Below are 15,083 nucleotides of genomic sequence, written 5' to 3'. Positions count from 1 at the left end.
GCCTCTGGTTTGAATGGGACAGTAAGGAGATGGGAGAGGACGGAAGGGGCAAGGGCCGTTCACGCGGCAACCTGAGGATAGCTGCTTTCTCGGGCCGTGAAAGAGAAGGCTGCAGGTCTGGGGGGAGCAGGGCGCTCATTGTTGCTCGTTAAGTCGCAGGGCTCCCAGTGCCTGACCTACAGCAGATTTGGGGGTGCAGCAGGATGCCCTCACCCAGGTGTCGGGGTGGGCTCGAAGTCTGCTCTGGAGGTGGCCTCCATCGAAAAGGAAGCCCTGAAACTCTGCTGCTTAAAAAAAAAAAAAAAAAAAAAAATCAGCCCTGACCAGTGTGGCTCTGTCGGTTGGGCCTGGGCCCACAAAGCGAAAGGTCTCTGGTTCGATTCCCGGTCAGGGCACAGGTCTTGGTTGTGGGTCTGGTCCCTGGTCAAAGTGTGCACAAGAGGCAACCGGTCAATGTTTCTCTCTCACATCGATGTTTCTCACCCTGTCTTTCTCCCTCTCCCCTTCTCTCTAAAACAAGTAAAATCTTTAAAAAAAAAAGGTAGAAAGACCTCAGAGGGATGTCAGCAGCCCCAGCCACATCCTTGACAGAGGAAGGAGCATGCATCAGGCCCCTTTTCAGCGGCCTTGTGTCTGCGTTTCCCCAGAACCCACAAAGTGAGAATCACTTCCTTTTCAGATCTCAGGAGGAAGGGTCGGACCAGCTGGCGAGGACCCAGAGCCGGGGGAGGGGCTGCCATGACTCTGGGGGTGACCTGGGGGTCCTCTCCAACCCCTTGTTTCTCTCCAAGTCTGCTGTGGTGGCTGGGGCTGCGGATTCTGGAATCCTCTGTCTTGTGGGTGCCAGCTGACATTCGCTCCCAAAAATCCAGTCCAGGCCAGAAACCAGCATTTTCCAACGTGCGAAGCCAGAAAGGGCAGGTCGTAGGTTTTCGTTCCAAGGGAGGGAAAGTTGGCTGCCTGCATCTGCCACAGCTGCTCGCCTTATGAGGGGTGGGGCGGGAAGGACGGTGTTTGAAATGCCTGGAGATTTTTCTGTGGCTTTGAAATGGCGTTTAGGCGAGGAAGAGAGGGGGTGGGCATCAGAAGGGCATTCAGCTCTCCCTCCGATGGCAAAAGACAAACATAAAATACCTCTGCCCTGCGCAGAAAGAGTGTCCTGCGGGCTTTGGATTTAAGTATTATGGACTCCGGAAAAAAGCGGATAAAGTGCCACCATCCTGGTGCGACAGCCCGGGACCCGTGGGCCGTGTGGGGGTTTGCCTCAGCTGGGGTCTCTGTCTCCATCCATGTCCAGCCTCTTCCTGGAGTTCTGGTCCCACCCCAGCACATCTGCCTGTCACCGCTGGGGAGCCTGTCCAGGAGCCTGTCCAGGGTGACTGAGCTTCCGGGGGCCCACTCTGGCGCTCTGGGACGAGGGCAGGCCTGAGCTGTTTTGTCTTCTCACTGCTCCCTGCCCAGGTGCCCTCAGCCCTCCTCCCGGGAGCACCCCGTCCCCACTTCAGGAGAGGGGGAGGTGGTCTTCCAGGCGAGGACACCTATGGGTGCCCTGACCCAGCAGCCTCTTCGCCGCCCAGCCAGCTCTGCCGTCACTGCACAGCTGGAGGGCTGCAGCGCGAAGGGCCTGCTTCCCTTGCACTTTCTGTCTGTCTGTCTGTCTGTCTGCGTATGGAAGCGTGTCTGTAGTCTAGGCGTCGGGAGAGAGAATCCAGAGGCCGGAGCTCTTGCCACCTTCTTTCAGCAATTTTTATATAAAAACTCAGCCCCGTTCTTGCAGCGAATGTGACATCCCCTTAATAAAACTGGCATGAAAGGATTTATTTTTTTTTCCCCTCCGTGTACCCAGTTGAAATAGCATGGTGGAGGGTTTTGAAGAGAAGAAAGGACGTGTGTTTAGTTTAGGTCTTTCAGTGTCCTTGTCTCCTGGGAAGTGTTGGGAGATTTATTAGGCTTGACGTGTGCTTAACCGAGACAGTGTCGACATGTTCACGGAGAGAGAGGCTTCTCATTCTCTCCGTGGCCGAGGCCTGTTGGGGAGGGGGCCCTTGCCTGGAGCAGCAGGTTCGGAGCACTCTCACGGTGCAGCACCCACGGAGAGGCACATCCCGGCGCCCTCTGGGGTCCCGAGAGGGCGGGCGCCTGGGCTGTGGGATGGCCCGGCGCCATGGTCCTCAGGTCCTCGCGGCTGCACCTGGGCGGGCAGGCCCCGCGGCTCTTCCCGAGGGCTCCCTCCTCCAGCTGCCTGCGGGGTCGGATCCCGAGGCAACGACGCCAAACAGTTTACAGTCTGGGCATGCAGCGCGCAGATGTGGGGCTGCCAGGACCGGAACCTGCGGAGCCACGGCTGTCTTGGCCAAAAAAAAAAAAAAAAAAAGAAAAAAGGTACAGAATGCAATTTAGCTGCCAGCTTGAGTTTTCCGCCTGAGCGGCGGCCTGCCTCTGGGAAGCAGCGAGCGCTCCGAGGGCCCACTCAGACGCCTCCGCCTGCTGGAGCCCCGCCCCACCCTGGACGCGGCTCCGCGTCCTTCTCTGTTCCGCGCACGCGTGGGGCGTGTGGGTTGGGTGGCAGGCACAGCCCAGCCCCCGTGAGGCCAGCTCTCCCCATCAAAGACTCCTGGTTTTGTAGAACCTTCTGGAACCCTGAGGGCTATCTCATTTTTCTGGGCTCCCTGAAGAGTGAGGTGAGATCGATAGTTTGGTTTAGTTTCCAAGGGCTTGTCACAGACGGAGTTGCTGCAAACAATAGAACTTCATCCCCTCGCAGTTCGGGATGCCAGAGGTCCAGAGTGAAGATGTCAGGGGGCTGTGCTCCTTCCGAAGGCTCCAGGGAGGCATCCTTGCTCACCTGTCCCTAGCTTCTGGGGGTTGCTGGCAGTCCTGGGTGTCCCTTGGCCTGGAGCTGGGTCACCCCGGGTTCCCTGCCTCCGCCGGCAGGAGGCCCCTTTCCCTCCGTGAGCCTCTGCGTCCCCTCCTCCCATCAGGATACCACCCCAAGTCCACCGTGACGTCACCTCGACATCCTCCGTGGACCCTGTGTCCAAGGGAGGTCGCATCTGAGGTTCCCGATGGAAATGAAGTGGGGGGCACTGTTCAGTCCACTCCACGGAGACCCTTGGAGGTATTTATTTCCCATGCATACACACGAACACACTCCCCTTTTAAATTGTATCTTTCAGCCACGGTTTACATTCCGTGTTATTTTGCATTAGTTTCAGGGGTGAAGCACAGGCGTTAGACAATCACATACTTTACGAAGTGCTCACGGACCTCTTGAAGAGCCTGTTTGGGATCAAATTGTCTTTATTTTTAGTGCATTTACAAATGTTAGTGCTTAGTCACTTACCATTCGTGCACACTTTTCCGTGCTAAACTCTTTTTTCGGGCTCCATTTTTATAGACTGCCGTTCAGTCTGCCACGTGGGTGACAGTGCGGCCTAGGGGTTGGGAGTGTGGCCTCCGGAGCGTGACTGCCCGTGCTCGCCTCCCACTGGTCTCTCTTGCTCACCGTTGCGGCCAAAGCGTGCCCCCACCCCAAGTCATGTGATGGGGCCCTGAGCCCAGGTGCATCAGGACGTGACTGTGTTCGGAGAGTCTCCGAAGAGGTGTTTAAGGTTACACGAGGTCACTGGGGGTAGGCCCAGGTCAGTGCGACTGGTGTCCTTCTAAGACGAGGAGATGAGGACACAGACACACACAGAGGGGGGACCGTGGGAAGACGCCGGTGGGGTGAAAGAGCCGTCTGCAAGCTAAGGAGAGAGGGCACGGAAGGAACCCCCCCTGCCGACACCTTGGCCTTGGACTTCCAGCCTCCAGAACTCTGAGGAAACGAGTGTCTGTGGTTCAAGCCCGGCAGCCTGTGGCACTTGTTATGGCGCCAGAGCCAAGCGGTACACCAGCCCGTGGGGCAAAGCCTCGAGCCCCTAGGCCCCTGTTTCCTCCTCCGTGTGACCGGGGTTCTCTTGGGGTTTGGGGAGGACTCGGTGCCGCCTGGTGCTGGGTTAGGAGGCACCCCCGTACTCAGGTGCCGCCCCGGTTTATTGCACCAGCCCTCTGCCGGTTGCTGCATGTTGCGTGGTTTCTGTTCACTCACCGGGTGGACATTTATCACAGGGACGGCCACCGGCCCTGTGATCCAGAAGGCTGTGGTCCGCAGCTGGGTGCACTGTCTTCAGCTGCGTCCCTAGAAAGACTTTGGGGAGCATTCTCTATCCTCTAACGGGGGTGTCCCAACCTTTTGGCGCCTCTGGGTCACACTGGGAGAAGAAGAGTTGTCTTGGGCCACATATCAAATATACTGCGGCACGTAATCACACCAAAAATCTCATGATGTTTTAAGTAAATTTACGACTTTGTGTTGGGCAGCATCCATAGCCATCCTGGGTTGCATGCGGCCCGTGGGCTGTGGGTTGGACACCCGTGCTGCCACCTTTGCTAAGCACCACCCTTGATGGGCCAAGTGCTCCTAGGCCAGTGCCCCGAAGACCCTTGGCCGGTGACACTGAAGACCCTGTGCAGAGATACAGGGCAGCTCACGGGCCCAGACAACTGGGACCATCGGGAATGACATCTCTTCTCTTTTTGACATCTGTGGGGTCACCGTGGCCGTAGATGCGCCCCCAGTGACTCTGCAGTGCGGGGAGTGGCCCCGGGAGGTGGGCGAGGCATCCCGAAGACTGGAAGCCCCAGGCTGAAGGGCTCCCAGGGCATTTCACGCCCGCCCGGGGCAGGGTGCGGCCCTGATGCTCTCGTTAAACCACTCCCAGCGCCCTCTCCTCCGGCTCGCTGGCACCAGGAGAGAGCCTGCGGCCTCCTGGGACCTGCTGGAGTCTGGGAGAGCCCTGCCAGCCCCTGAGCAGCTCCTGAGCCAGCCTGCCGCTCTGCTGAAGCCGCCTCCTTCTCTGTCTCCCTCCCCCGCCTCCTCCGGCCCTGGGTGCCTCCAGCCCCTGCCTTTTTTCGTCTCCTCTTTGAAGTGTGAGCCTCAGAGCCACTATAGGCAAACAGGATGTTCCACTCCCACGCGCAGAGACTTCAGAGAGACGCCTGGGTCGAACCGCATCCTGCTGGCAGTGGTGGGTCCCATCTGCCATGCGGCTCTGGGGTGGGAGGGGGCGCGGGGCTGGCGCCGGGAGGGGCACCAGGGAGCCGGCTTCTCAGTCACCCTCTGAGCATCTGGTTCAGACTCGGAACTAGGTGGGCGTCTCCCAGTGCCCTCGGGGGGCCTCTTGTGGCCCAAGGGACTGAACCTGGCAGGTGTTGAGGGGTGACATTTGCTTGGCATGTTCATGGAAGGTCACGAGGTGATAGTGGCATTCCTCATACCCTGGCTATGATTTTTGTATTTTCTGAAAATTGTTTTTCTTTTTTAATGAATAATTTCTCTAAACCTCTGCAATTCCGTCTAGGATTACACTATTGCTACAAAATAGGTAACTGCAGGGGCGGGGGTGGGGGAAGCGTAAGGGGGTGTGGTCTTTCTGCGCAGTTGGAGGTCTTGATGGACTGGCGGGAAAGACTCAGGAAAGGGCAGGTGGTAGTTTCAGAGTGGAAAGAAAACCCCAAGTCCTAGCTCTTTCCCTGGATTGTTGACTTTGCTGGTAGCGGTGATTGAGGCAGATCTCCTGTGGCTGGAGCTGCCTTGGGAAAAAGAAGACATAAGGCTGAAGGTTCCAGCTCTCCCTCCTCTCCCCCACCCCCACCCCCGCCCCCCCTCACCCTAGGTAGATGGATGCCCTTGAGTCCTCAGACCCCATCAGGCCTTTCATGCACACCCTAGTTTGTGTGCGTGTAGGCGAAGGGCAGACTTCAAAGATGCCAGGGTTTTCCCACCCGCTTGGTACCTCCACCTGGCAGGGTGCGCCCTTCTAGACGCCTCTGGAACTTTCCACCTTCCACGGCTGCACAGTAAGGGAAGGCACCAGGGTGCAAAGTGTGGGCTTTCGGTTTGCAGACCGTCCTGAAAGTTCAGTCTCAAGGCCTGAGAGAGAGAGAGAGATGAGATTTCTCCAAAGCGAGTGTACTTCTCAACAGCGGAACATGCTTTCCTTTCTACTTCTCTTCTCCCTCCCCCTTTTGGAGGGCAAGGGGGGAGGGTGGGAGTGGGGAGAGGGGATGCTGGGAACAGGGACGTGGCTAAGAAGAGAGGGGATGGCTCTTTTAGGACCTGTGGCGTGGCACGTGCAGTCCTCTGATCCCCAGGACTTCGGCCTGGGCTCCATCAGGGTCTGTCTTGCCCCTGACGGGCACACCTTGGGGTCACTTCCTTCCCGGACACCGGCTCCTGGGCTCTGTGGGTGTGCCGGTGAGTGCGTCCCGCAGCCCGATGCTGTTCCTTTAATCAGAGCCTGTTCCCAAAGCCGCTCCTGGCTTAGACGGGTTTTACTCCCTTGCCCTGTATCCCATAAACCCCATTGTGTCTCTGGGCATGATAATAGGTTTGTTTGTGCTCTCAGATGCCAGGCTTCTGGGGGTCTTGCAATGCTGGCATCCTCTGATATGCCAGTGGCCGGCCTACCACCACTGTCTCTATGGGAACCGTTTCAGCCCAGCTATCTCAGGTTCCTGGAGAAACCCAGCCCTGGGCCATCTCTCTAAACACCGTGGAGATGCGCCAAGGACCTCTCAATACAAGGCTATGAATCAGCGCTGTGTGAATCCATACTTCCCGTGGAAAATAAAGAGAGATCTGTTCGTGTGACTCCCCAGACTGTCCTATTCCACTCAGATTATTTCACAATGACCAGAAACAGCCAGGAAATCTGCCTGGTCCAGCACATGACCGGCTTTAGCTGTCTCCGAGTGTCTTGCTTGTATGTGCATTCTCTGGCGCTTGCGAGAGGTATTGAGTAAATATTTGATAGAGTGATTCATGGCCTGGCCAGCCTCACGCTTCAGCCTCCTCTTCCCTCTTCCCCTCAGATCTTCAACCTCATGAAGTACGACAGCTACAGCCGCTTCTTGAAGTCGGACCTGTTTTTAAAGCACAAGCGCACCGAGGAAGAGGAAGAAGATCCTCCCGATGCCCAGACTGCGGCTAAAAGAGCTTCCAGAATTTATAACACATGAGCCCCCGAGGAGCTGTCGGGACTGGCAGCTCCCAGGACGCGAAGGAACTCACTCTCAGGATCGTGCAGGTTTTCCAGCTGCTTCGTTACCTGCAAGGACCGAAATGTGCAAAGCCCACCGACGGGATATGTGTATGTCATTAACTGCTTGACCAGTCCATGTTGCATGATGGCTTATCTTACATAAAAAAAAAAACACCCCAACAACAAATAGCTTTGAAGTTTAAGTTCACAGACACACACACACGTACAAGGAGGAACAAGTCCTTACACACTGGACACTGAGCATTGTATAGCTTGATTAAACTTCCTGTGAGGCCAACCAGGTGAAACTTTGAAACTTACAGCCACCTCTGCCCTCTTGAGTCTGTGCTCTGCCTCTGTGGGAGGGGTCCCGCCTGTCCCCAGATTCTCTCGGCGCATCGGCTCACGCCGGGGTGGGTCTCACCACCTCCGGCCACTGCTCACGGGCGGGTTCAGTGCTGGGAAGAGAACAGCCACCCCTACAGCCTCTGCTTTGAGGGGCTGAGCATGAGCGTCACAGGGTCCTTATTTCTCGTGTGTGGGTTTGTCTGGGTTTTGCCCACAGTCGGCGACGTTTCACGCAATACAGACAAATAGTTCCCCCCGACAGAAGTAGGACCTCAGCCAGGACGAAAGGAAGACCAGTGGGGAGTTAGCTGCTCAGGGCACCCATGGCACAGGGGTGTGGAATGGGGCTGCAGCACCCAGCCTGTGCTGGTGACAACACGCATGCGCCGTCCCTGCCTCCCATAGTGCACCCGGGGACACGTCTCATCCTTTCCCCTCTGCCCCAGCCTTTGCTGGACTCCCGGCCTGAGGCTCCAGCAAGGAGAAGGAAACACTGTCTTTTGGAGTCTGTTCTTGGGATGAAAGGCTGTGAGTGACGTTCTGCTTGGCCCAGGCTGACCCAGCCGGCCCGGGGCGCCCCCAGCCCCCTTCCGGTGAGCCGAGTCCACCAGAGTCCAAGGTCAGGCGTGGTTAGTTCCCTTCTGCTAAGTCTTCCTGCCGGCCGCTTCGGCCAGACCTCCAGCGCGTTCGCCAAACCTTAAACTGCTGTGTGAAAGCAAGGCAACCGGACTCTGTTACTTGTGAGTCTTGCAGCTTTTCCACTTATTTATAAATCGCCTGATGTCGAGGGTGACTGTATAATTTACCGGTCAGGCCAGGCCCCTTTTGAGAGAGGAGTGGGGTGAGTTTCATAATTACAGTGGCATCCTGGGACAGTGGCATAAGCTGGGTCTGTCCTGGGGGAACCAGTCCGCGTGGTCACCCCACTGACGACCCTGCCCTAGGCTGACCCCTCAGGCTGCCCCTTAGGTTCTCCAGACTGGGGGAGGGAGGGCCTTGGGGAGACAGTCACTGCTGACGACCGACCAGGTCACCCAACTGAGCGTCCATCGGAAACGGCAGACGCAGGACCCCTCAACAGGGGGCTTCTGCTTCTTCCCCAGGATGTCTGAGGCCTTCTCCCTGCCTGGGGCAAGACGGCGATGCTGAGAATGACACCCTTCATCGGAGAAAGTCAGTCCTTCAAGCAGAGTAGATGGGGGCATTTTAACGCGTGAGGGTTGTCTAGCTCAACTTTGAGTTTACTGGCCAGAAATGTGCCAGGAGGGAGGCAGACCGCCCCGCTGGGCTGGGGGAGACCCGGGGGCATTTCGGGGCGCACGGAGCAGAGCGGCCTGCCTGGTGCCGCCTTCGGAGAGCCTGCGCCAACAGGTGGGCTGGGGCCCTTTGTCTGGCTTTCACCCTTTAACCTCAAAGCGAGCCTTTGAGGTGGCAGTCTCGTTATCAGCCCTCGGGTGAAGGAAGCAGCTGGAGTTAGCCGGAAGGTGGTCTACCAAAAGCCGATGCTCTCGCTGAGGCGCTGCCCGAAAGGCTGGGTGCCAGCAGGAGGGCGAGCCGCACGTGTCTAACCACAGCCGACTCCCACCAGCGTGAGCTCGGCCACTTCCCCCGGCTCCCTCCTGCCCGGCCGCCAATCAGAACTGAGGCAGGTGCACAGTTCAGCTTCCAGAGGCCACCGCCGCCAAAGGGGGCCCGAGGCGCAGGGCATCCATGCAGCCAACTTTCCATGCTCACCCCGGTCTGTCTGTCCATCCATCCATCCATTGGCTAGTATTTAAATTGCGTCTGAGAGGTGCTTGGGACGGTGTTAGGTGCCCAGTTTCAACGGCGTTAAAGCAGCCTTGGAATCTTTGCTCCAGGGGAGTTTAGAGATATTTGAAAATACAGGTTTTATTAGTATTCAGGTTTAGTGAAGCCTGTTCACGGGGGGACAACTGCCTTGAAAGGAGGGCGTGTTGCAGTTCCTAAGAGGAGGGGGCGGGCCACGCCCCTCCAGGCTGCATGGGGAAGCCCCAGGCCGACGAGGAGGCAGAGGGAGTCAGGGGAAAATGTGGGCCAGAGGCTGTGCTGTGTTTCCACGGGAAGGCAGGCAGGGCGAGCAGGCTTCAGATTGGCTGGCTTGAATAATTTCCACGAGCTCGGGGGCACAGGGGCTGTCCCTAGCTGTCTGGGACCTGGCCCTGGGCACCTGGCTCTGCATGACGAGGGCAGGTAGCGTGGAGTGTGAAGTCCTGGGGAGCAAGGTGGCTGCGGCAGGAGCCCCGGAGGTCAGGTGGTGCATGGGAGGTGTGCTCGAGCTGGGCTGTGTGCTGTCGCTAGGAACTGGCTGGCCCTGGGGGGGCGCGCAGTGCCCCTAGTGTCAACAAGACCCCCCAGTTGTCAAAGCATCAGGAAAAAGGTCACGCTCAGTACAACAGTCTGCAGGGCCTCAGTCTTTCCACCTGCAGGGGAGGTCCCAGATGTGTTCTATGGGGCGTGTGCTCTAAATCTTTCAGTGCAAACGCCTGCCCAAGGCAGAGGGTGAGTGTACTCTCCAGTTAGCCGCAGGCCCCACCATGCCCTGTTGCCTTATAACAGGGAACTGGCATATTCACGTTATCTGCTCGCTCTGTCATTTGTGCCCTGACCTCCTGTTCCTGTATACAGAGAACACGGATGGGTGACGTGTTCCTCTGCGACGGTGCGGTCATTAATGACACCTGCCAATCGACTCTGCTGACCTGCCTGGCTCTCTAAGAGTGAGTTGTGGTCCGGGCCGCCCCCGAGGCCTGGGTCCTCCCCACCAAGGCCCTGCACCCTTGAAGCCTCTCCATTGATTGCAGCAGGCGTGTGGGGTCACCTCACACATGCAGAACACCTTTGCAAGTGCTTCTTTCCCATCCCCTCATACACAACCCCTCCAAAAGCGAGAGAACAGCTACTTCTCCTGTTTGAGAGACCGGAAGAGCAAAATCAATGCCTGTGTGGCTCACATAGGCACGTGCTGGTGAGAGGTAGCGCCTGAGGTGGAGCCAAACCCTTTCCACCCCTGACCCCAGCTCCCTTTTCTGTCCAGCCCCGGTCTGGGCAGGGCCCCAGGGAAGCACGGGGCTGGGGTGGAAGTAGTCTTCGGGCAACGATGCTCATTGACTCACCAAACAGATGTTTAATGAGCACCTACTACACAGCCCAGGCCAAACACTAGAGAGAGGACCGTGGCGGGTGGAAGAGGGAGGCAGAGAGCCTGCCTGCAGCGAGCAGCTGGTCAGGAGATGAGATCGAGTCGTTGCCGAAACTCTGCCACAAGAAAGTGACTGGCCCCCGGGCGAGGGACCACTGGCACAGGGCCAGCCAGTTCTGAGCACCTCTTCCGTTCACGAGCTCGGACGTTTTGTCTTTCCCTTACAGATCAGGATGTGAAGCTTCATATGCTGGTGGTGAAGTGCTCTCTCTCTCTTATTTTAAGATTTTTATTTATTTATTTTCAGAGAGAGGGAAAGGAGGGGAGAACTAGAGGGACAGAAACCCCAGGTCCCACTGGGGACCTGGCCCGCAACCCAGGCATGTGCCCTGACTGGGAATCGAACAGGCGACCCTTTGGTTCGCAGGCCGGAAGTGATCTCTTTAAGAACAAAACAAAACACGAGAATGAGTGGCTCCGTTCTCGTGGAGATAGCTTTTTATTCCAGTCCCGGTGAGCTCCGGAGAATGGAGAATTCAGTTAGCTAGTTCCCCGTGCTGGTTTTGTTAACGGGGACAGACGTCCCTTCACGCGCTGGAGAGTCGGGAGCTGATGAATCGCGGCCCGCCGCCCGGGTTCCGGCCCTGGCTTTGGGAGCACGCTTTGTTTACGAGCCTTGCAGACCTCGGGGCTCGGGCCCCGTCACTGTTTATTTTCCCTGGGGCTGTGGATGTTCTAGAACCTGCGTTTCTTGAAGCGCCAAATGGTTTTGTGGAACTATTAGCTTCCGGGGGTTTACAATGTGCGTTTCTCCTCCAGGTCCGTGGCACACAATGCCGTGAGCTCTGAAAAAGGCTGCCGGCAGGGCAGGGAGGGGAGAAGCCGCCTGCCCGGCCGGAGGGTCAGGGGAGTGTCCCTGTGGAAAGGTCCCCAAACCCTCGATTGGGCAGAGCAGTTGGGCTTTCTTTGGATTCCCAGCCCATGCACAGCCACTCAGGCAGAGGCCCGGGGCCCCTCTCCTCCTCCTCTCAGTGAGGGTCCTGTAGGTCGTGCCCTCTCTGGGTGCTCAGAGAGCGCTGATGGTGCTGCACCCACCAGGAAGGGGGACGCTTTTCCCGTTTCCCACAGAGCCACCGCGGAGGGGCTCCTGGAGGTGGCCGGAGAGTCTCTCCCCTCCTGCACGTCTGTGTCTGATCCATCGGGAACCCTCTAGATTCTTCTCCCAAACGCAGCCTGAACAGATCTAGCTAGGCCTTCCCGCTTCCCCAGCCCTGGGCCCTGACCAAGCTGCCTCCCTCCTCTCTTGTGTCCATGGCCGTAACAGCCTCCTCCATGGTCGGTGCTCCTCTCTCCGCAGCCCCTGCCCGTCTTCCTCCAGAGCCCATCTTTGAAAAGCACAGACCTGGCCACGCTGCTCACTCAAGTCAGCCCCCCGCCCTGTGCCTGTGCTTGTTCTCAGAATAAAAACTCAGATCATGACTACGGTCTCGTGATGTCAAGGTCAAGACAGGCTCGCCTGCCTCACCAGCATCGCCTTCTGCCCCTCTGGGGCTGGGTCCACTTCTTGGGTCTTTCCTGAGGACTCTGTTACACACAGCCCCGGCCCATGCGCCCCTTCCCAGCCTCTTCGGAGCCCTGACTCCATGACTATGTTTATCTGTTACCAGTTCGTGACCTCTCTCCCCAAGGCCAGAACTGAATGGGGTCTGTTGTGTGCCTGGACCCAAGCAGCCAGGTGGCAGGGTGCCCGCAACATTGAGTGAGTGAGTGAGTGAATGAATGCCAGCATCTCAGGTTTCGGTTGCTCTCATTCACAGCCTGGCACCTTAGTGTCGTGCCTTGCTCATGGCTAGCCCTGTGACTGTCACACAAAGGTAGACTCGGGAGGGCCGGAGCAGCCCGCCACTTCCTGAGCGACCACTGAGCACTGTGTGACGCTATCGGACTTGAGCAGTGGGCGTGGCTCCCACTGTCTCGGTGGCGGATGGACACTGAACCTGTACTAGGGCTCATGGTGGGTGGCGCCAGGACAGGGACCCAGCCCGCCGTCTTTTAGGCCCCACAGCCCACCCCCTTTCATTCCGCCAGGCTGGGCCCGATTTTGGCTCAGGCGCATCTTGAGCCATTCCAGCTACAAAACAATGGGGCTCTCTCTCGTCTTTCGGGGCGAGGCCGCCATGCCGCTGGTCTCGACCCGTTCTCCTTTTCTTCTGCAGGACAAGCTGAAGGGGCTTCGCCCGGCCAGCAGGGTGGAGTCGGATGCTCTTCTCTTAAAAAGTCTGGCTTTGTATGTGCAACCATTTTTTTTCCCTTTAGCGATATACCATGACCATCTTTCCGTGCCAATAAACATAATTATACACCATCAAAAAAAAAAAAAAAGGCCAGTTTCAAGATTATCTAGGGAAGATAAATGTTTCCCTTGTGCTAATTTCAGCACAGTTTACATGCTGTTTTGCAACACGGGCAAACTGTTTTCTTCTTATTTAGGCATTTAAACTCTGTTTTTTAAACTGTTATGGCATACGGATCGCCTAAGAGTAACAGATGTCTGCTTGATAGAGATGTTCCCAGGAAAAGAATTCGCTGCTTTTCAGTCTCCAGAGGGAGGCCGACGGTGCAAGTATGTGGCTTTTGGTCCACATGTCGCTGCTCTTACCCCTGCAAGAAGAGGGGGAAGAAAAGCAGGCTGCCTTGTAAATATCTGCACGTGCAGCTCCTGGTGATTACAGGGGTGAGACCCTCGTCCGCCAGGAGGGTGGTTTTGCCCCCGCCAGAGGGGGTAGATCCCCGAATTGTCCTAGGTGGGTGTATGTGGGTCCACTTTTTACTAAATTTGCAGCTTTCCCCAGAGTCTTGGCAGTGAAAGAATTTCTTTCTGTTGCTTTTCTTATTCTCTTTCTTGACTGTTGGTCACCATGAGAATTTTGGTTCATGAAGTTCGATTGTCTAAATCCTCGCCCAGTTCCTCCACTTTTTAGCCGTGTTGTCTTGGGCCAGTCACAGATCTTCCCAAGCCTCACCTTCCTCGCCTGTTAGGTAGGGACAACATGGGTCCCCCCATACGAGTCAGTGAGATACTGTGCACAGCACAGGGCCCTGTCCATAGGGAATCAGTGGATATTAGGGACCCAGAGAGGTCGTGTGGTTTATCTAAGGTTCTACAGGGAAGGCTCGCAGATTCGGGCTAAGTCCCGACTCCTTGGCTGGGTTCCTCCCCACGGCCTCTGAATGGTGGGAGGAGGAACCCCAGAGTGAGGCCGTGGGTCTGCGTGTCGTGTCGTTCCAACGACTGAACCGGAAATGGGTCTGCAAGCAGGAGAGGGCGTGGCTCAGAGTGGCACAGGGCAGCAGGGGAGGGGGAGGGCGAGAGGGGTGGGGTGGGGTGGGGGAGAGACCCGGTGGGCCCTGGGATTGGGTAACACGGCCAGGAGATGGCTCCGTTGGCAGCCCCGAGCCGGGTTCCTAGTCCAGCCAGGTGGCCAAGTTCAAGGGAAGGATGTCTGAGAGAAGGTTGCCGGCAGAGGGGTTGGCCGAGGGAAGAGCAGGGAGAAGGGTTGTCTCTCCCGGAGGCACTTTGCATCCAAAGGAAGGGTCAGGGAATGTGGTAAGTGTCCTTTGGAGAGTCTCTTGTGTCATCAGTGACTTTCCCTGGCAAGCAGGCATGATGGCTTCCTGGGGAGGAGCTGCCCTGTGCCGTCCAGGACGCCCAGGGCTCCCCAGAACCCCTCCCCTTGGAGAGGAGGAGCAGTCTTCCCGAAGTTCCCTGCTTGGGCTCATGGGGGCGCTGATGAGCCACGGAGGGCGGGAGAGACCTGCAGCTCGGGAGGAACCTCCAAGGCCCTGCGCACCCCCACCTGCAGAGGTCTCCCCAGAGAGGTGCCCTGTCCCCAGGCCCGGATATATATAAGGGGTCTGTGTCCTAATCAGCTTCTGAGAGCCCAGGTCGTGGGGTGGAGAAGCCCTGGAACGTTAGTTCCCTGCCGGCTGACCAGGGCCACCGCCCTGGCTTCCAGGGGCCAGTGGCGCTGCGCTGTGGGTGGGCAGCAAGGGCAGGGACGGGTGCTCTTACCCCTCCCGGCACCCCCCGGCAGTCCCACGGCAGCACAGCGAGGAGCAGCAGGCACCCCTGCTTGCACGGAGGCTTTCTTTCGCTTCTTGTCTGGGGTGCTGGGCTCCTCCCACCTGTCCCGCCACCTGGGCCTCCGCGGGCCCCAGAGACCCCAGATATCCCACCTCGCCGGCAGTGGGAGGCTGTTTCATTCATTTCTAAAATCACTGTTGATTTTTAAAAAATGCTTGGACACAATGTTCTGATGGGAGTTTATTGCCTTTTTAAATAACGACCAGACTTTGTACAAGAAACTGCCTGGTACTACAGATATATTACCACGGAGATCAAGACATGACTGGCTGTGTACACAGAGGCTTAAAGTTCAAAACGGCTGGGATATTAAATTCCTCCCTTTCCCATCATCGGATTTTAAAAG

General features: G+C 57.4%; 1 protein-coding gene across 2 annotated transcripts in view; it reads left to right on the top strand.

Annotated features, from left to right (window-relative positions):
- The window catches only part of RGS10 (regulator of G protein signaling 10), a 33,459-nt gene extending 26,054 nt beyond the window's left edge, over window positions 1–7,405 (top strand). For both annotated transcript variants that reach the window (XM_028513102.2, XM_036027381.1), the window contains exon 5: window positions 6,916–7,405. In XM_028513102.2, the coding sequence (XP_028368903.1) occupies window positions 6,916–7,062 (147 nt within the window). In that variant the 3' untranslated portion in view covers window positions 7,063–7,405. The remainder of the gene's footprint in view (window positions 1–6,915) is intronic.
- Window positions 7,406–15,083: the final 7,678 nt, after the last annotated feature.

Source organism: Phyllostomus discolor, chromosome 5 (assembly GCF_004126475.2).
Source record: "Phyllostomus discolor isolate MPI-MPIP mPhyDis1 chromosome 5, mPhyDis1.pri.v3, whole genome shotgun sequence".
Lineage (NCBI taxonomy): Eukaryota > Metazoa > Chordata > Mammalia > Chiroptera > Phyllostomidae > Phyllostomus > Phyllostomus discolor.
The sequence above is the reverse complement of the archived record's forward strand: the minus strand, read 5'-3'. Positions and strand labels throughout refer to the sequence as shown.